This window comes from Nannobrachium achirus (genome assembly GCF_963921795.1).
Source record: "Nannobrachium achirus genome assembly, chromosome: 22".
Taxonomy (NCBI): Eukaryota; Metazoa; Chordata; class Actinopteri; order Myctophiformes; family Myctophidae; genus Nannobrachium; species Nannobrachium achirus.
Window position 1 is genome coordinate 15198329 of NC_137829.1, and position 21798 is coordinate 15220126.

The 21798-nt window shown below is 43.5% G+C and overlaps 1 protein-coding gene across 1 annotated transcript in view; it reads left to right on the top strand.

Moving 5' to 3' along the window:
• LOC308308375 (ephrin type-A receptor 6-like) overlaps positions 1–20558 on the top strand; it is a gene marked incomplete at both ends in the record, with an annotated part of 377312 nt that extends 356754 nt beyond the window's left edge. Inside the window, 6 exons of the mRNA XM_080753799.1 lie at positions 9272–9333; positions 10069–10278; positions 12402–12551; positions 17894–18087; positions 19227–19376; positions 20444–20558. Coding sequence (XP_080609925.1) covers positions 9272–9333; positions 10069–10278; positions 12402–12551; positions 17894–18087; positions 19227–19376; positions 20444–20558 — 881 coding nt within the window. The remainder of the gene's footprint in view (positions 1–9271; positions 9334–10068; positions 10279–12401; positions 12552–17893; positions 18088–19226; positions 19377–20443) is intronic.
• Between the last annotated feature and the right edge of the window lie 1240 nt (positions 20559–21798).

Here is a 21798-nt window from a genome sequence, read left to right on the forward strand (position 1 = left end):
ATTAGTTGAATCTCCATCAATACATGCATCACTTACACTGACTGACAGCTACATCAAATTAATTCTGTGCAAGGAAGTCTGGCTGAGAGTCAATCCAAAGCAAATCCATTTATCTGGTACAAATTATAGAGAAAGAAAGTTAATCTGAGAAACTAATACAGTATAAAATAGAAGATGTGGATAGTCAAATATTATATTAAGTTGAGTTTCTCCAAAAAAATAATTACAACAGCAGTAGGTTACAAATCATTGAATAGATCTTTACAGTTATTGAAGTTACTCCAGATATTTTTCGCATTCCTGAGCCAATCCTTTAATATTTGCTGACGCTGCTGTGGTACCAATGCAAAACTATGCAAAAGAATAACGTTAACTCCAAAACAACTCTCACAGTGTAGGCTAATCACTGAATGTTTTAAATATAGTTATGATCTTTGTTAAAGGAGTAGTTCACCCCCAAAATGACTTTTTTTCTATTGATTAGTCATGCCATGGAGAGTAGAGTTCAATAATATTTTTTGTTTTTTGTCACATTCCTAAGACAAAAATTTGATTCGAGTAAATTTACCCCCATTGATTCCGGATGGTGACCCGTTTCGAAACGGGTCACCATCCGGAATGAATAGGGGTACATTTATTGTTATCACATTTTTGTCTTAGGAATGTGACAAAAAACAAAAAAAAATATTGAACTCTAGTCTCCATGGCATGACTAATCAATAGAAAAAAAATCATTTTGGGGGTGAACTACTCCTTTAAAGGGGTAGTTCAACTCCAAAATGACTTTTTTTTCTATTGATTACTCACGCCAAGGCGACTTGATATAATATTTTATATATTATATATATATTCCAAAGACAATAATTTGATTACAATAAACGTACCCCCATTGATTCCGGATGGGGACCCGAATGCATTTGGGTCCCCATCCGGAATCAATGGGGGTACATTTACTATAATCACATTTTTGTCTTAGGAATGCGACAAATACAAAGAAATATTATTGAACTCAAGTCTCCATGGCGTGAGTAATCAGTAGAACATTTTTCATTTGGGGGTTGAACTACCCCTTTAAGATTGGTCTCCTATTAACTTCAATTAGTCAAATATTGCATTATTGCATTCCTACTGCCTAAAATGTTGGTATTAGAATACCAGTAAGACTCCCTAATCGGGAGATAAGCAACCGTCAGGTCGCATACACAAACTTTAGAAGGCAATAGTAGCCAATCAGGAGGGAATATGGGAAATGGTCCATGTTGATGACATGACTTAGTTTAGAGATACGGTGTATCGCTTTGTGTGGTTTTAGGGCAAAATCTGTAGGAACAGTGTCCAAAAATGTGTTTTGCAACATTCGGCCTCATGGTGGCACTAGAAGAGGGCCATGTAAGAAATGAGGGGTGGAGGTTGTGGTTTGGCAACCAAGGAGTGCGTGTGCAAAGTTAGGCATGGATGGAGTTGCAGCCACGGTAGCAGTAAGTGGCTTTTCAGAGCCGTTTTAAAGGAAGGTAGGGATTTTACACTCCTTTAAGGCCTTTGGTAAGGCGTTCCACATTTTAGTGGTCTAGCAGGAGAACATATTTGACCCTTTGTTGGAGCCCGAATCTGGGTTGAACATGATTTTGTCAGGTACATGGGTATCTTGGTGATGTACACCAGGCCCATTGCAAGATCTTTTTATATTACACACTGGTATCGGATCGGTACTATATCGTCCGATACGCAATTTAACGTATCGAAATCGATACCAAGGAAAATATGGTATCGGTACGTGTCTAAACATAGATGAACATGTCAAATTAGTACAAAGTGGATGAACATGCCAGGCTTCTCTATAGGACCTACTGAATGCAGTGGTTCAGAATCCAAACAAATCTAATTGTTTAACAGATGAATCGTAGTCGAATCGAATCCTAAGGCCAACGAAGATGCACGCCTCATCCATTGTCCACAATGACAATGAACCCATTTAGGCCTAGAATTATTGAATGCTTTAACCAGTGAAAAATAGCAGATATACAAGCTCACAGCGCGGCACCGAGTGCCGCGCTGCGAGCTTGTAGATCTGCTATTTTTGAAAAAGTCGTGAAAATGTGTGCAAATCTTTGAATATACAAGCATTTTCAAAGCGAACGTTTGTAACTCAAATTTTGCTTCTGGGGGGTCCCTGGAACTAGATATTTTGATATGCGGGTCCGTGGCCAAATAAATATCATTTTGGGGGTCCTTCACATGAAAAGGTTTGAGCACCACTGACATAGTAGTCTCTCAAGAACAGACTAACTGAGCTCCACTTAAGTGAAAAGGATCTTTTCTTTAACGATGGCTGGCCAGATTGCTGACATAGAAACATTCAGATTCAAAAGACACTCATAGAATCGGGTCAAAATTCTAATTTTCACAATTTTTCAAAAATAGCAGATCTACAAGCTCAATGCGAGCTTGTATATCTGCTATTTTTCAATAGTTAAAGCATAAAATAATAATATACTATAATGTGTACCCGTTCTATGAGGTAAATCCAGAGTCCACAAGGAAAGGTAAATCCACATACTGTAGTCCCCATAAGGTATAACATCCACATAAGGTAAATCCACAGGAAAAGTAATCCAGAGAGAGTGTGTGTGCGTGCGTGTGTGCACTTTTGTGTGCGTGCGGTTGTTAAGCAGCAGTATTTTATGGGTAACGCAGCAGAGCACAACATATGGTTGATTTTACAGACGCAGTATAAAGAGACGCGGAGCTGTGAAGATAAATGTGTTCCCTCAAGACTAACCCCCCCCCTACCCACACACACACACACACACACACACACACACACACACACACACACACACACACACACACACACACACACACACACACACACACACACACTACAGTATGTGCCACGTTGAACAACACTGTTGTACAGTGAGTATGATTTAACCACATGAACCCTTTAGCAGACTAGCATCCCTATTCTGGGTTATAACTATACGGAAGGGACAATATGAAAATATCATGCCACGATTATAAAATAATAAAATAATTATGATTAACAATATTGTCACGTTTATCAGAATATGCTTACAATTTTGTTAAACCACTTGCACCCCAGCATCCATATTCTGTGTGGAACGTGGGGCAGAAAATAGCAGGTCTACATGCTTCACAGCCAGCTCATTGGCCTTGTGGTTAGAGCAGGGGTCTTCAACAGGGGGTCCGGGACCCCTAGGGGGTCCTCAGAGTTACTACAGGGGGTCCTCCAAATCTTTGTGTGATAGAAACCTTTTTTCTCCTTTTTTTATATTAAACACTTGAACCCTAACGTCCATGCATATTCTGAGAACTTTAGCCAAAAATAGCAGATCTACAAGCTCACAATGCCTCGCTCTGCGAGCCAATGTGAGTTTGTAGATCGGCTATTTTAGGCAAAGAGGTTTGGTGTAGAGGGGAAAAAGGGAAGACAAGGGAAGTACAGAGTGAAAGGTCAAGTTTATTAAGTATTGACGGTTCAAGTGATTAAATATCTGAAAACACAAATTGACATGATTCCAAAATACACTGATTGTGCTGTCAAACAATGCCCGTATCTCCCTCTGCGAATGACAATCTTCATTTGCCAGATTTACAGCTCAACGACGAATGAGAACAAACCCCAAACATACAGTCACATCTTTCCTCCCAGTTCAAAAGTTATGTTCTCGACCTATGGATGGAGGCAATCTTGGATTTGACTAAGAGTTCTTTAACTCTATCCTCAAGTTTCCCCGGGGGTTTACTGGAGACTATCAGGACCAAACTTCCGGGTTTAACAGCAGACATACAAGCTCACGTCGCGTCGCAGATGCAACCCGTTGTGAGCTTGTAAATCGGCGGCGGAACCTCGATGCAGACGTTTGCGCAATGCACTATGGGGCGTTGGAAACTCGTGGATAGCAAAATCACGTCTGCAAGTCTGTGCGTGCGCGCGTGCATGTGTGCGTGTGTGTGTGTGTGTGTGTGTGTGTGTGTACATGACAGTGTGACAGCTGGTTTTGATATAATATAGAGAGTGAGTCATTCATCAGAACAAGACATTCTGCGTGGTTGCTTATCCAACAGTGCACCAAACTCTCTCTCTCTCTCATATATAGAGGCATTTTGTTAATGGCTCTGTTCATTTGTGTGTATAGTCTGTCGCAGTGTTGTTTTTGACAGCAGATTTTGATTTAGTTTTAGTCATAGTCTTTTGAATAAAATGTCATTTAGTTTTAGTCATAATTTAGTCACCTGAAAAGTTTTAGTTTTAGTCTAATTTTAGTCTTCCAATAACATCATAAGATTTTAGGCGACTATAAATCTACAGTTGATTTAATCAACTAAAATGTATTCTGGCAGGCCTTGATGGCATCGTAATGGCTGATTTTACATTTGGTTGCGTGGTGAAAATAGCAGATCTACAAGCTCAGCTTGTGAGCTTGTAGATCGGTTATTTTCAGCACGCAACACCTGAGAGCAACCAAACATAAAATGACTCTCTCCACTAGTCCCTCCCTAACGTTTTAGTCTAGTTTTTATTTTGTTGACGAAATTGTCAATATATTTAGTCTTAGTTTTAGTCATCACAGCTTAGTTTTTATTTTCTCCCATCTCTCTCTCTCTCTCTCTCTCTCTCTCTCTCTCTCTCTCTCTCTCTCTCTCTGTGTCGTCCGTCCCATCTGGTGTTGTTGTTGTTCTTGGGAGACTAATTAAGAGGGAGAGTCAGTGTGCTGTGACTGTCACTTTACCTGAGCAGGGAGGAACAGGTGACACCGGGCGACGGGAGGGAGAGGAACAGGTGCGCTTGTTTTCCTTCACGCACCGCGCCGCAGGAGCAACACAGCCTGCCGGCAAGAACTTCTGCTTGTTAGTTCAGGACGGTTGTGCTTCGTTCTGCCGCGGTGTGCCGTGTACTCTAATGAGCTTCATACCTCTGGTGTTTGTACGGCAGGAGAGACCGGCTTTGGTTGGATGCTGTGTTCCAGTGGTGGGAAAAGTTCTCAAATGTTTATAGTTCCGACCTCCCATTGTTCCGACCTCCATTATTCCAACCCGACCACCTAAACCTAACCTTAAAGGAGTAGTTCACCCCCAAAATGAACTACTCCAGTGAACTACAGTACTCCTTTAACCCTAACCCTAACCTCAGTAAAACTAACGCTGGTGAATGCTAACCTGGTGATTAGGTCTACCTACGTCATTTTTATAAACTGATATTGCTATGCATTTGATGTAATGATTTTGATGTATTGATGCCTGATATTATTGTAAGTCGCTCTGGATAAGAGTGTCTGCTAAGTGCCTAGATTGTAAATCGTAAATTGTGAAATGATAATCTGACGGCGCTGGTGAATGCTAACCTGGTGAAATGCTAAACTGCCGACGCTGGTCAATGCTAACCTGGTGAATGTTAACCTGGTCGGACCAACGGGGGGTCGAACCAATGCTCCGTCCCAAGTATCAATAATGCAATGTACTGTAGAAACACTCTGTTACAAGTAAAAGTTTGGTTATCAAACTTTACCTAAGTAAAAGTACAATAGTTTTGGCATCAAAATAAAACATACGTTACTTAAAGTATCAAGAGTAAAAGCACTCATTATGCAGAATGTCTCGTTTCACAAGTTGTCATAGTATAAAATGTGCTAATTGTTTTGATGCAATGTAGGTCAAAAACCTAATTTTTGATCTGTGCCACACGGTAGCACTTCCAGGGTCTCACCCTGGCCTTTTCCCCACTTCCAACTTTTCCTACTCGCTCCCTTCCCTCCTGTGAGAACCTGATTGACAATCTGAGCGCCACCCGGTTTCGCAGCTGTGAGCTGATGACCTTAAGACTGCCTAGGTGGTCAGAGACTATTTAATCCTGCCTGTATCTGCTCTCTGTGCAGGTTCATTGTATGCTGTCCGTTCCTCCAGTTTCTCTGTGTGTTGTTCTGCATGTTGTGTTATTGTTCAGTGTGTGCTTGTGTTTACCATATCAAGTTTATTAAGTAAAGTCTTTGTATTCGCACTGGGGGCCGCTCTCCATTCTGCCATGCCGACATTGACTTCTAATTGTCTGAGTGGCAGCACTTCCATAGAGGTTAGGTGTCGGAATGGGACGATGTCGGAATGGCAGCATGTCGGAATGGGGGGATCGATGCACCCATTTGCACTCCTTGGTTTTCTGTGTGTACTTTGACATTGAGTTCTGCATTTGGGCCCTCACCTCCACAACACCAGATCGTGACAAATTTATAATGTTTGGTTTGCACTTTACTGAAGTTTACTCTCTAAAGACGCTAAAAAGATCCATTCTTTACTGAGGCAGACTCGGTGTATCAGTGTGTCTTTAGGACAAACAAAGGCTATTATGAGGCAGTGTTTGACATGATGACCTCAGGAGGTCTGATTGCCTACACCTGTGTAGTGTTTCAAGGAGTGTGATAATACACACTGCCAGAGGCGTCAATTGTGCAGCTGCCATACCTTGGCTACAGGGGAAAAAAATAAAATGTACTTCTTAAAATAAATTCATTGTGCCTGTTGCTAAGGTATGGCAACATGACTGGTGTCTTGCACGCGCGCCCAGACACCAGTCATGTTGCCATTAGCTTTTGCTGAACTGATGCCACTGCACACTGCTGAAGCGGAGGCTGCAGACATTCTGTGTGTCTATATCCCATTCTCTCAGCTCTGTGCCCTCTAGGCACAGCTGCTCTCTGCCTGCCCCGGATGGACTGACCTTGGTTTGACCAGCGCATGGACTGGATTCTAACCCCCTGGACGTTAGAAAGAGGTGAAGGGTCACTGGGTCAGCATGACCCCAAAGCCCCTGCATTGATAGAGGATAGGCCCTCAAGGTTACCATAGCTAATATGTTTTTAGTTTTTTTGTTGTTGCTTTTTTTTTTTATCCAGGGGAGGTTCGCTTGAGGAGGAATGCTCTTTTTCAGCAATGCCCTGCTTCGCAATGGGAGCGTGTCGATATTTCGACATAACATTTGTTCGACGTTCCGTTTGTTCGACGCGGGTGAATGTTAACCTGGTGAATGTTAACCACTATGCCTAATCCTAACCCAAACCCTAACCTCATTAAAACTATCCCTAAACCTAACCCTAACCCTTAGTCGAACTAATGAAACATAGAAATAGCGAGAATTGCCCCTCGCGCGCACGCACACACACACACACACACACACACACACACACACACACACACACACACACACACACACACACACACTATTTTTTTTTTTTTTTTGTCTTGAAAATGTGTGCAAATCTTTGAATATACTGTATGTATTTGTTAAGCGGACATTTGTAACTAAAATATTTGCTTCTGGGGGGTGGGGGGGGGGGGGTTGGGTCCCTGGAACTAAATATTTTAAGATGGGAGTCGGTGGCCAAATCCATATAATTTTGGGGGTCCTTCACATGAAAAGGTTTGAGCACAACGGACATAGAAACATAGGTTTTTCAAAAAACCTTAGAGGGATTTAGAAGACACTTTTGAATCGGGTCAAAATATTCAAAGATTTTCACACTTTTGATTGATGATTTTTCAAAAATAGCAGATCTACAAGCTCGCAGCGCGGCACTCGGTGCCATGCTGTGAGCTTGTATATCTGCTATTTCTAAGCATAAAATGCGTAATAATGCGTTCCCGGTTTAAATTAATTAATCCATAGCGCTGCGTAAAGGGTCTGCTGTCATTTGACATTTACATTTGAGCTATTTATCTGATGGCAGTTCAGTGCCTTTCTCAACGACTTAAACCCTCGTTTTGAACTTCTAGTCAAAGTTAAAGTAAGTGTACCTCAAAATTATTTAGTTTATTTTACGCCACTGTTTCTATCATCAGAACCTTTTATGGTGACTTTACAAAGGTTCTGTCAGTGTGACTACAGCATTGGAAAACACACAGTTTACAGTACACTGGTCATGTTTCATACAGTAACAAAAGTTTCATGTTTTCCTGGAATAATGCTGCTCTCTCAGTGTGGTCGTCCACAGTACAAGATCAGGTCTCAACCACTGGCTTCCGTTTGAAGCTTGCAACGCGTCACAATGGGGTTTAAGTGTTTATGCTGTGTTGTGGTGCAGGCGTGGACTTGTGCCGTTGGCGCCACTGTATGTCTGACTGTCAAATGTTAGACTCTAATCAAACCAACCTTCACACATCACACTGCATGCTAGAATGATACAATAAAACATTGCAGTGCTTTGAAGCAGATTGACGACACTGTTGTTGCGACCGTCAAGTCGCAGTTACTATCAAAACCTCCACCGGCTGTCTGTCAGTCTGTCTGTCTGTCACACGTCACACGTCACACTTTTGCCCTACTCATATCTCTGCCAACGTTGCCCCGATCCATGCCAAACTTTGATTGGCCTTCTAAAATTTGTGTATGCGACCTGACGTTTGCTTATCGTTTGCTTATCAGATTTAGGGAGTCTTACTGGTTTTATACGCGTGTGTGTGTGTGTGTGTGTGTGTGTGTGTGTGTGTGTGTGCGTGTGTGTGTGTGTGTGTGTGTGTGTGTGTGTGTGTGTGTGTGTGTGTGTGTGTGTGTGTGTGTGTGTGTGTGTGTGTGTGTGTGTGTGCGTGCGTGCGTGCGTGCGTGCGTGCGTGCGTGCGTGCGTGCGTGCGTGCGTGCGTGTGTGTGTGCACGCGTGCGTGCGTGCGTGTTTGAGTGTGTGCGTGCGTGTGTGAGTGAGAGAGAGAAATATACATTGTGTATTGTGAATTGTCCTGGTCCTAAAGAAATGCTTATTTTGGAGTTAGGCTTGTGATTTGCACCGAGCTGGGAACAAACTCAGCAACCCGTCGCACAACCCACCCTGCCAATAGAGCTAGCCATAGCCGTGTGGCCGGGTCTTGTCTGTGGCACTACACCTACAATTAGGAAAGGATTCAGGTTGGGACTAGGATTAGACATTTAGATGTTCATTTTAGGGCTTGTGCTTGTGGAGACATCCCTGATTTATACTTGGTTGCATGCCGCACTGAAAATAGTGTAGCTTTTGGAGATCTGCTGCTTTCAGCTTCAGGATTTAGGGTTAAAAATGATCCAGAATAATTACATTCATGAAAGCGGTGTTTATGTCCTAACAACTATAGTAACGTCTCGGTGTGTGTGTGTGTGTGTGTGTGTGTGTGTGTGTGTGTGTGTGTGTGTGTGTGTGTGTGTGTGTGTGTGTGTGTGTGTGTGTGTGTGTGTGTGTGTGTGTGTGTGTGTGTGTGTGTGTGTGTGTGTGTGTGTGTGTGTGTGTGTGTTCAGGCAGACCAGTGATGATCGTGGTGGAGTACATGGAGAACGGTTCCCTGGACTCCTTCCTCAGAGTGAGTTTCTTAATCCCAGCTTTCATGTTCTAACAGGGGTCTTCAACGTCAGGACAAGGACCCCTTAGCTGAGAGAGAGATGAAGCAAGGACCCCCACTACAATTAAAACATTTGAGATTAAAGGGATATTTCACTTAAAAAGAAATAAAAAAAATGTTTGGTAATTTTATCGTCTCATCAGGCTTTTAGGAACACCCCAGACAGTTCTTAAGTTGCTTGATTCAATATTTAGATATTTGATATTCATTTCATCAGACACACCTCCTTCCTATACAAACCCATTGTAAATTCAAACTCCATTTCTGGTGACTCATACTGTCCTCCTAATACGTGAGCTGGCCGTGTTTTTTCAATTACTTTTTCCATTTATTTTATTTTATTGTATTTATTCAGTCGTTTTCCAAAAGAATTGTAAAAAAATAAATGAAAAAAGTAATTGAAAAAATCACAGCCAGCTCACATATTAGGAGGACAGTGTGAGTCACCAGAACCGAACAGGTGTTTTTGATTAATCTATCATGGTTAAAATGGAGTTTGAAGTTACAATGGGTTTGTATAGGAAGGGGGTGTTCATAAAATGAATATCAAATATCTAAATACCGAATCTATATAAATATCAAAAATATCGCTTCAAATGCCTGGGGCTCCAGGTAATTGACATCCTCTAGAACCCCAAATGACACCCCTGTTTTTTTCTCCCCCCCGCTCTCTCCAATAACCTTTTTTCTACCCAGCAACACGACGGCCATTTCACAGTGATCCAGCTGGTGGGCATGCTGCGTGGCATTGCGTCGGGCATGAAGTACCTGTCAGACATGGGCTACGTGCACAGGGACCTGGCGGCCCGGAACATCCTGGTCAACAGCAACCTGGTGTGCAAGGTGTCCGACTTTGGCCTGTCCAGAGTGCTGGAGGACGACCCCGAGGCTGCTTACACTACCACGGTACGAGCCCTGCGGTCCAGGGCTGGTCCATGGTTCCTTAAGCGATCATTTAAGTTTGATTACTTTTTCAAGGACAACTTTGTTTTTTATAACAAGGGTTCATATTTTAGTCATTAGTGATTTTAACGATTTTCGTTTGCATGCAAGTGGCTAAATATGTATTTTTAGACGCAATAAATGGTAAATGGTGCATTTATATAGCGCTTTTATCCAAGGCGCTTTACATAGATTGTGCATTACATTCACCCATTCACGCACACATTCATACACCGATGGCGGAGGAAACCATGCAATTAGGGGTTCAGAGTCTTGCTCAAGGACTCTTCGACATTAACTCAGGGGGAGCCCGGGAACCCTTCGTGCTCTAATAGCGGTTTCTCTACCCCTGAGCTATGCCGCCCCACAATAAGTCCATTCCCAAGTTGCACCGCAATCTTTCATGGGCAGATGTGACTTATGGAGGCTGGTGTAAATAGTAACAAACAGCCACTTGTACGCATGCCCCTACCCACTGAAATCAAAATACTAAAATCGCTAAAACAATAGAAAGCAGTAAATGAAAACGTTTTAACACTCATCTTTTCTTCTCTCTAATTACAATCTAAAATATGAACCTTGTTGTAAAAAAGAAAAGTTGTCCTTTAATTAAAGCGTTCACTTTGTGCACCAAATGACCAGTTAGAGTGTCTTATAATCGTACTACAATGTTAAATATTAAAAGCTACAAAAAAATATGTTGAATCTATTTCCACAATTTTCTTTGAAACGGGCTTAAGTCATTCATTCATGTTGTAATTATGTAAGTTTGGGTCCTGGGGTTCCAAGAAAACAAATAGGCCTATATGTATTTTGGGTCTTTGCAGAAAAGGTTTGGAAATCACCGGTGTAGCTACACTTTGTCATGATGTAGCTTTACACGTCACGTCACCAATTGGTTTCTATAAGCAAACTCAAATCTACCATCTTGGATATCCGGTACCCGATTCTGGAACCGGAAATGAATGCTATTGGGTAGAAGGGGAGTAGAGGTGGGTCTCAGTAGAACCCAATCACAAGCCCCGAAAACATATGCTTTATCATCAACTTAAACATTTATGGGACCATGATTTACAAAACACACATTATCATGATGTGGGAAGAAGACTTGAAACTAGCGACTACTAACATAGTCTCCAAGTCTTCATGAAAAGTCTTACTACAGTAATAAAGACGCGTCAAGTCACCATTGACTCCAATGGAATGAACATGCCAGCGCAGAGGAATCAGCGCCACCCTCTAGGCCATTAATGAGAGCTGCAGCCGCAGCGCTTTCATGACTTCCGCATTGGCCTCATTTCCAAGAACGAACGCTTGCCGCCTAGGGTTCTATCATTATTTTTTAATGTGTATTACCATAATAAAGCATAGTAAACCTTTAACGGCGGAGCCAGCCGGCAGGCAGGACATAGCTGTTCCTTCTGCCTGATGTTTGTAAAAAGCGCCGTTTTGCTTTGAAAGCCTGGGTTGAAAATAAATCACCCTGTTGTTGTTGGTGGTGGTGGTGGTGGTGGTGGTGGTGGGGCTGCTGGAGGGGATGGGAAAAAAGCTTTGACTGGAATGTCATTCATTTATGTTTCATGAGGTGAAAATGTATTCATGCCGGTCCGTTGCAATATGCTCACGAGGTGTTGTTCTGAGGCCGGTGGTGTTTAACTTCATTCACAAATAAAGTGCATGTCACAGTAGTGCTGACCGTTAACGTTATGTAACCCCCTGGCATCCCTATTTCTGGGCATGTCATCCTAAAAGAATGTCAAACATAAAAAAAAGACATAAGGAATTTCTGGCCAAATAAATAACAATTTGGGGGTCCTTGACATGAAAAGGTTTGAGAAACACTGGTTTAGAGACACATTTTAGTGACTGTATCATCACCTCCATTGGCTAGGTGATGTGGGATCAGCTGTGTACTTGAATCTGTAGAACCCGACAGTGTTGTGTGTACATTGTTTTTAGTTTGTTGTTGTCTATACATTATCAATTTCAGACATTTAACCAGTGCGTGTGTGCGTGTGTGCGTGTGTGCGTGTGTGTGTGTGTGTGTGTGTGTGTGTGTGTGTGTGCATGTGTGTGCGTGTAAACAGGGGGGTAAGATCCCCATCAGGTGGACCGCTCCGGAGGCCATCGCCTACAGGAAGTTCTCGTCAGCCAGCGACGCGTGGAGCTACGGCATCGTCATGTGGGAGGTGATGTCATACGGCGAGCGGCCGTACTGGGAGATGTCCAATCAGGACGTGAGTACCGCACGCAGGGGCGTCACAAGGGGGGGGGCTGAGTTACTAGGGCCCAAGGTGGAGGGGCCTTAATTATTTTATATTTTAGTTATTGAAAAAGCAAATAGAATATTGGACTTTAACTTGTAACATACATTGCAGTGTGGATACTTTTACATAAGTAAACGTAACATGCAGACTTGGAGAGGTGTACCGTTGCTCCGATCCACACCAAATGTGGCACAAACGCTGTGCAAGGGTCTGCCATGAAGATAGTTACACCATGTGCCATGTGTGGCCCCCAGGGGCCAGGTTAGGGGCCCTCGGGGGGCATAGGCACACAAGAGAATATTCTCACAAAAAGAAAATAGGCGTTTCACACAAATTGATTGATTGAAGTATTTATTAGAGGTTTGCATAGGGAAAGGTACCGTTTCATGACAGTACAGTTCACTGGTACAAGGCCAACTAAACGGAAGCTCAGGTAAGCTTTGGCGGCTTATTTCCAAGGAGATCCTTCTCTTTAACTCATATAACATTGAATGACAGACAGATAGATGTCTACTATGCAGTAGACATCATCAGAAAAACAACAATGAAAAATTAAAGGTATTTACAATAGAAGGGTCAGGGGGAGGGTAAGGTTAGGCTAGGTTTATTGTTACCAGTTTCGAGTGGCCTGTAAGTGGTTTTTCAGAGCGGTTTTAAAGGAAGTTAGAGATTTACGCTCCTTTTAGGCCTTCGGTAGGGCGTTCCACATTTTAGTGGTATAGCAGGATAACGAATTTGACCCTGTGTTTGAGTCGACTCTGGGCTGAACATGGTTTGTGGCGCTGCCTCTGGTGTAATTGTCGACATCCTTGACGTTTTTGCTACAGTAGGGTACATCAAATGACTCTGGGTGACCATAACTCGGTGACCATTTGCTCTGATCTGCACAATATAGGACTGGATTTCCATGCAGGCCTGAAAATCTAGTGCAGGGGTCTTCAACGTTTTCAGGCCAAGGACCCCTTAGTTGAGAGAGAGATGAAGCAGGGACCCCCATAACCTTATCATAGATTCCATATAGTTTCATTGTTTGACAGCACGATCATCAGTATATTTTGGATTCATGTTGGGGTGTGGGTTTTCAGATATTTGAACCTGGGAATATACCATTCTGTAATTCTGAACCACTTGAACCGTTAATACTTAATAAACTTGACCTTTCACTGTACTTAGTCTGCTCTTTTCCCCCTCCAAAGCTCTTAGCCAAAAATAGCCGATCTACAAGCTCACAACGCCTCGCAGCGCGAGCTTGTAGATCGGCTATTTTTGGCTAAAGTTCTCAGAATATGGACGCTAGGGTTCAAGTGGTTAATATAAAAAAGGGGGGGAAAAAACAAGTTTCTATCACATAAAGATTTTGAGGACCCACTGTAGTAACTCTGAGGACCTCCTAGGGGTCCCGGACCCCCTGTTGAAGACCCCTGATCTAGTGCGTCTGGTTAACATGCAGTAGAGACTTGAGAGACATTTCTAAACTGATCACACATCATCCTCAAGGGGGCAGCTTAGCGGCCTTAATGGTGCATGTAATAATAGTCATAAATCTTGCACACAAATTAGAGCCAGCGCTCGTTCGTCTGGCTCATACTGACTTTTATGCAACGATACATTCTAGTCCTGACAGCCCATAGGGGAATACACATTTTACATTACGATGGTTTATGGGAACGAAGTGATGATCGTACTGTAGCCCTTTCCAAACTAATGGCATAAATAAACAACATTTTATGATTATGATATCGTTGCGGTCGAGCGGAAACCCTGTATCCCCGAAAACCTGTGTTTTCCGATGGATCCAATATACAGATCAATCTAAAAAATATATATATATTGGGTAAAAAAGCATTGCAGATGTCATAGCACCCTAAATCATAACTGACTGCGGAAACATCCCACTGGACTTCAAGCAACTCTGACTTCAGAAGGTTGACATTTCTCTATTACCAGTAAGACTCCCTAATCGGGAGATAAGCGACCGTCACGTCGCATGCACAAACTTTAGAAGGCAATCGTAGCCAATCAGGAGGGAATATGGGAAATGGGACAGATCCATGTTGATGACATGACATGACATGACATGACATGACATGACATGACATGACATGACATGACTGATACTGTGTACCGCTTTGCTTGATTTTAGGGCTAAATGTGTAGGAACATTGTCCAAAAAAAATGTTTTACAAAAATTGGCCTGATGGTGGCGCTAGAAGAGGAGCATTTGAGAAATCAGGGGCGGAGGTTGTGGTTTGCCAGCCAAGGAGTTTGTGTGCAAAGTTTGGCATGGATAGGGGCAACGGTGCCGGAGATAAGAGTAGGGCCAAAAGTGTGACATGACGTGACGTGACGTGACGTGACGTGACGTGATGACATACTGACTGACAGACAGACACACAGCCGGTGGAGCTTTTCATAGAAATTTGCGACCTGAAGTTCGCAATAAATCCTTGTTTTGTGTCTCGTGTTTTTTTAGATCGATCTGTAAGCTGTAAGCTCACAATTGCAAGCTCTTTTTATTTTCATTGTATTTTTAGCTTTTTTTTAGACCCCTTTTCTCCCCAATTTAGTGGTTATTCCAATTATATAAACACACATTTGTGAGTTGGCACTGCTGTTGTATGCTGCTGCTGACTCACCTGCCACAGGGAGGGACGTAGAGGCTATACGTCCTACTCCTCCCGGCCAACACTCCCTGCTGACAGCTGTGTAGGAGTACCTGTAGTGATATCACCCTCCCCGTCCGGCTTCCCTCCCCGAACACAAGCCAGTTGTGTTCGTATAGACCAGTGGTTCTCAATCTTTTCAGACCGCGATTTTTCTGAAACATGGAGATACAAGGTTTTTGCCTGACAGCGACGACGTTGTTTGCTGCGGTTCCGTGCGGCCAGAGGGGGAGACACATGAGAGATGGGGGCGACGTGCGCAACGGGCACAAAAAACACACAGCACTTTGTCCTGTGAAGGAAGGGGCAGCCGCTGGGGCACTGAATTGGCATTTTTAAAAGTCCAATTGTGTTGTGGTCGATGGAAGGAAATGAGAGAAGCGCAGAGAATGACTGAAAGGGAAGAAAGGGGTTGAGGTGAGGAGAGAGATAAAAGCATAAAGGAGGGCGAGAAGGAGAGAGAGAGAGAGAGAGAGAGAGAGAGAGAGAGAGAGACCTTTGCGGTGCAGTGCAGTCAGAGGTGTGCTGATCCCAGGTCTGCGGTCAGGGGATTGGAACGGTGGATGGAAGGGAAGACATTCATCCCTCTCCTCACTGAGTGTGAAAACCCCTCCTTAATCCCCTCATCCCTCTCTCGCTCTCTCACACACACACACAAGGTTCAGGGTTTTTGGCGGGGGGATTTCGTGCTTTTTGGGAATTGCTTAGAAGTGCTTTTCTACACCGTAAGCCTGGGCCAAGCCACGGTGTGCTGCCTCCACAACTCTCTCATGCACATGCATGCGCGCTCGCTCACGCACGCACGCACGCACGCACACATTACTATACTTGTGAGGGCATGACATTTTTGGGCGACGGTTAACGGTTTTACAAACACAATTTTTACGTCTAAACCTCAAGCCGAAAGTAGCAGATCTACAAGCTCCCGACGTGTCACGGCTCAAAGTGCTGTGAGCTTGTAGATCTGCTATTTGGGTGCACCACTGCACTGTGCACTGCACTGTGCAACTGGGTATGAATGAACTCCCATCCGCTAAACCTAACCGCTAAGGCCTAATCCTGACTCATACCTCAACCTGAACTTTTACGTTTTACACTTTAAACAATAATGTGTCTTTTGAGGACCAGGAAAAAAGGCTCATCCTCGCAACGTATATGTCTCACATGCACGCTCACGCGCACGCACGCACACACACACACACACACACACACACACACACACACACACACACACACACACACACACACACACACACACACACACACACACACACACACACACACACACACACACACACAGCACTCTGCGTTCCCACACTCCTCTCATATACAGCACACAGATATACAGAGGTGTGCCATGCCAAACGTCAAGACTTAAAATCATCAGCTGGCTTATTGAGCTCCTATGGCATGGATTGATGTACAGGCCCTGTTGCACTTCTATAGCATGGACTCATGTACAGGCACGTTATACGCAGCAGCTGGCTGCCTTGGAGCTTGTTGGCTCACACACTGACCTCGGGCTTGAGTAACACGTACGTGTGGCACGAGAGAGAGAGAGAGAGAGAGAGAGAGCAGAGCTGAGCTGAGTGAAGCAAAGCGTTGCTGTGGGGCGAAACCTTGTATGTCTCAAAACTGTTACTTGTTCAGGAAATTGAAAAAGGGTTCTGATTATTTTGTTATAATTTTGGCACAATATCTTGTCAATACTTTTCTCATTGGTTCAATGTTTATGAAACCCACAGACACACTTTCACACAAAAGAAAATATTTAAATAGCAAAGAATGTATTTCACTTAAATAATATGCATTGTATGTATGTATTTATATGTACGTATGTATGTATAAAAATAAATGAAATAGCAACAAAAACAGCGTGTGAGCTTGTAGATGGTCTATTTTTGTTACTTTTGTGCGACAGTAGTATGACGAAGTGGGATGTTATTTTACGAGAGAAAAAATAAAACTCAAACTAAAAGTAGAAAATATGGAGATGCAAGGTTTCTACAGCGACAACAGCGACGAAGGTCTCTCCCTCTTTGGAGAACAAACGTTTATCCTTTGGCAGGAAATGGGAGATGTTGAGGCTTAGGGGGTCTCAGACACGGATGCTGCTCATGCCAGCACAGCAGGACTTAAACACACCTCAAACCAGACAGGAATACAATACATCCCCCTACCGTAAAGTCTCATATAGAAACCTTCTATCTCCATATCTCTAATAAATCTTTACGAAGATAGTGTAAAGTAAACTATCTTCATAAACTATGTTCGTTTTTTCCTTTTCTTTTAAATGAATGCTCTAATTTGTTCAAAAAATATCTATTTAAATTGAACTGATGATGAAAGGTATTAACAAGATCTTGTGACTAAATAATACACAGGTTCTTTCCTTTTCCTCATTTCCTGCAAAGTAACAGTTTCGGACATACCAAGGTACCGTAAGGATAGACATTACATGTTCAGAGAAAATCTGACCAAGAACAAAAAAATATCATTGAAGTCAAGTCTCCATGGCATGAGTAATCAATAGAAAAAAGGTCATTTTGGGGGTGAACTACTCCTTTAAAATCTCAGCATCTGTCTGTCTGTCTGTCTGTGTGTGTGTCTGTCTACCTGTCCGTCCGTGCCTCCCGGCCCCCTGTGCAGGTGATTCTGTCCATAGAGGAGGGCTACCGGCTGCCCGCCCCCATGGGCTGTCCCGTGGCCCTGCACCAGCTCATGCTGCACTGCTGGCAGAAGGAGAGGAGCCACCGGCCCAAGTTCACTGACGTGGTCTCCTTCCTGGACAAGCTGATCCGCAACCCCAGCACCCTGCTGCCATTGGTGGAGGACATCCACAGGTGAACACATACAAACCCTGGTGTGATCAGTAGAGTGGTTCTCAACCTGTGGGTCGGGACCCCCAGGGGGGTCCCCAAATTATGTTGGGGGGTTCCCAGACGATTAACTTAATGTGCAACATTGTTTTCTCACTCAACAGTAAACACACCACCATAAAGTTTAAGAGTATTGAGGGTATATGCACATTTCTAAAGTTACAATTTAAGGACCTTTTAATACCTCTAAATAGGCAAATTAAACATTGGCCAAATTGTCAAATATTAGAGGCAAAAATTGTGAAAATAGGCGATCTACGTAGATCTGCTATTTTCACGATAGAATTGTGTTATACAAAATGTAATGCCTCAACTCTTAGTAGTCGTCAGGGTGAGGGGTCCCCAGTTAAAATATGATATTTTGGGTGGTGCAGCCTGAAAAGGTTGAGAACCACTGATCTACACTACAGTAGCATGAGAGTTGACTCCCATTGTAAGAATGGAATGCAGAAGTGCTCATTCTATCTCAACACAGCAATGAACTGCCAGTTATGACTGTATATGTGCACAGTTACAATTCAGTTATGTTCCAATAAAAACATGTATTGATTATAGAACTTGTCATATAAACATGTAGTCGGATTTCTTTAGTCTTTATTTTGTGTGTGCGTGCGTGCGTGCTTGTATGTGTTTGGATGTCCTCCACCAATGGCAGCAGGGTGGTGGGGTATCAGAGCCGTAGAAGAAGCGACATACTTTGATCTCGCTGCTCGTTCCATCTCAGGAGATAGCGGAGCGTTAATTTTGTGCGATTAATTGGCATTAATTAAAACGGCTGTTTGTGTTATGTGTACACTGCATGCACACTGAGCGTGATTATAACACAGAGATATAATATAATAATTATAACAAGTGATATAATTATTATTTTCCATCACCCTGCATGAATGGAGGAATCACTAAAATAAAAGTTTGAATCACTGTGGTGCATTTTCATATCGTTAATATTCACAAATATACGTGTGTGTGTGTGTGTGTGTGTGTGTGTGTGTGTGTGTGTGTGTGTGTGTGTGTGTGTGTGTGTGTGTGCACGTGCGTGTGTGCATGCGTGCGTGCGTGCGTGCGTGCGTGCGTGCGTGCGTGCGTGCGTGCGTGCGTTGCAGTCTACCAGAGTCTCCGGGAGAGCTGATGGACTATCCCATGTTCATCTCCATTGACGACTGGTTGGACTCCATCAAGATGAGTCAGTACAAGAACAACTTCATGGCAGCGGGCTGTGACTCCCTGGACTCTGTGGCCAGGATGAGTATTGAGTGAGTAACAACCAGTGGTGTAAAGTACATTTTGTGGTATTTTTTTACTTTACTTGAGTATTTCCAATTTCCAATACTTATTACTTTTTACTTTTGACTGGGATCCACATATTGTACTTTTAATCCACTACATGTATTTGAAAACTTTAGTTACTAGTTACTTTGCAGATATAAATGATTATATTATAAAACATACATTAATCCACTTTAGCCCTATGTTATACCTAGGCTATTTGAGAATAGCCAATCTGCTATTTTCAAACATTTTGTACTTTTACTTTTGGTACATTTTGAATTCCGGACTTTTACTTGTAATGGAGTATTTCTACACTGCAGTATTGATATTTTTACTTAAGTAAAAAAAAACATTGTGCCGAAAAGTAACATTATGCAACGTTGCTTGTTCAGGACAACAATGTGAAATATAAAAATATCACAAATAGTAGTTGAAAGTAGTCTTGCCCCTGGCAGAAAATAAGACCTCTCTCTGTAAGATACTGTAGGACAGTGGTTCTCAACCTTTTCAGGCCGCGACCCCAAAATAACCATATTTTAACTGGGGAGCCCCGCACCCTGACGGACACTAAGAGTTGAGGCATTACATTTTGTATAACACGGTTCTATTGTGAAAATAGCAGATCTACATGCTCACAACGAGGCGTTGTGAGCATGTAGATCGTCTATTTTCACAATTTCTGCCTCTAATATTTGACAATTTGACCAATGTTTAATTTGTCTTTTTAGATATTAAAAAGTCCTTAAATTGTTACTTTAAAAACTTGCATATACCCTCTCTATACCCTCTCTTGTTTACTGTTGAGTGAGAAAACAATGTTGCACATTAAGTTAATCATCTGGGGGTCCCGACCCACAGGTTGAGAACCAATGCTGTAGGAAACATTATTCAAAGGCGTGTGTGTGTGTGTGTGTGTGTGTGTGTGTGTGTGTGTGTGTGTGTGTGTGTGTGTGTGTGTGTGTGTGTGTGTGTGTGTGTGTGTGTCCATGTGTGTGTGTGTGTGTGTGTGTGCGTGTGTGTGCGTGTGTGTGCGGTTCCCCTCTCGCCCTAGAGATGTCAGGCGCATGGGGGTGGAGCTGATCGGGCATCAGCGGCGGATCGTCAGCAGCATCCAGACGCTGCGCCTGCAGCTGATCCAGGAGCAGGAGAAAGGCTTCCATGTATGAGACCGCACCCCCCGCATCCCAGCATGCACTGGGACGCATGGACAGACGGCGAACCGGACGGGAGCGAAGTCTAGACGGACGGACGGACGGATGGACGGACGGACAAACAGTCACAGCCTGTGCCTCAGTCTCCGCCCCTTCCCCCCAAAAAACCCACACCCCAACACACACACACGGACACTCACACACACACACACACACACAGAGAGGCCGCCTCAAGGACTGTCTATAAGTCGACTGGATATCGGGACTATAGCTATAGCGAGCCGCTTTCCCGTCCAATAGCAAAGGAGTTTTATATAACCCCCACTCAGACCCTCCCCAAACCCCCTCCCCTTCCCTTCCCTCCCTCCCACTTCCAGCCAGACCACGGCAGAGACAGACGGACTCTCAGAGACTGGCCATCCCCCAACCACCCTCACTCAAGGGGAATGTATTTTGCCTTGTTGCAGCACCAGTAACTTCCTGTGTGGAGTGGTGATATAGCGTATAAAACGATAAAACCGTCAAAATGTTCAGTGTTCATTTATGGCAGCGGTTCTCAACCTGTGGACCGGTGGGGCCCGCTGTAGGGCGCCGAGGGTACAGCAAGTGACCCCCCCCCCCCCTCCCCCAAGAAAAAAATAGGCTCAATGCAGGCAGCCATATTGGAAAGAAATCGGGCCTTTTCCTTCCTTCACAGGCAGTGGCGTCAGTTCAGCAAAAGCTAAGGTATGGGAACATGACTGGTGTCTTGCAAAGGCACACGTCCTCGTCATGTTGCCATACCTTAGCAACAGGCATTAGCAAGATGTAAGAAGTACACTATATTGTTTTCCCCCGTAGCCAAGGTATGGTAGCTGCCATACCTTGCTATACCCAATTGACACCTCTGTTCACAGGTCTTAGCATTAGCAATGGTACTAATGAAGGCTCTGGTCAGAGTCAGGGTGCTGATATTGTTCTCAAACTCTAGGTCCTGGTACCCTCATGGTTCCTTGAGCGCAGGGGTTCCAAATTACGGGTGAGAAACTCTGAGAGTACAAATGGAACCAAATGCACCCATAAGTGAGCAAAGTGTCCTTTAGTATATTGACTTATAGTATGCTATGTTGGTTCCACCCACCTGCCTTTCGGCTGCTGTGTTGTCAAATGGGTAGCCCACCAACTCTCTTGAGACAGAAACGTTTGCGGTTGAGAACCACTGATTTAAAGGAATCGTTCCCCCCCAAAATACTGTTTTTCTAGCAGTTTGTCACCA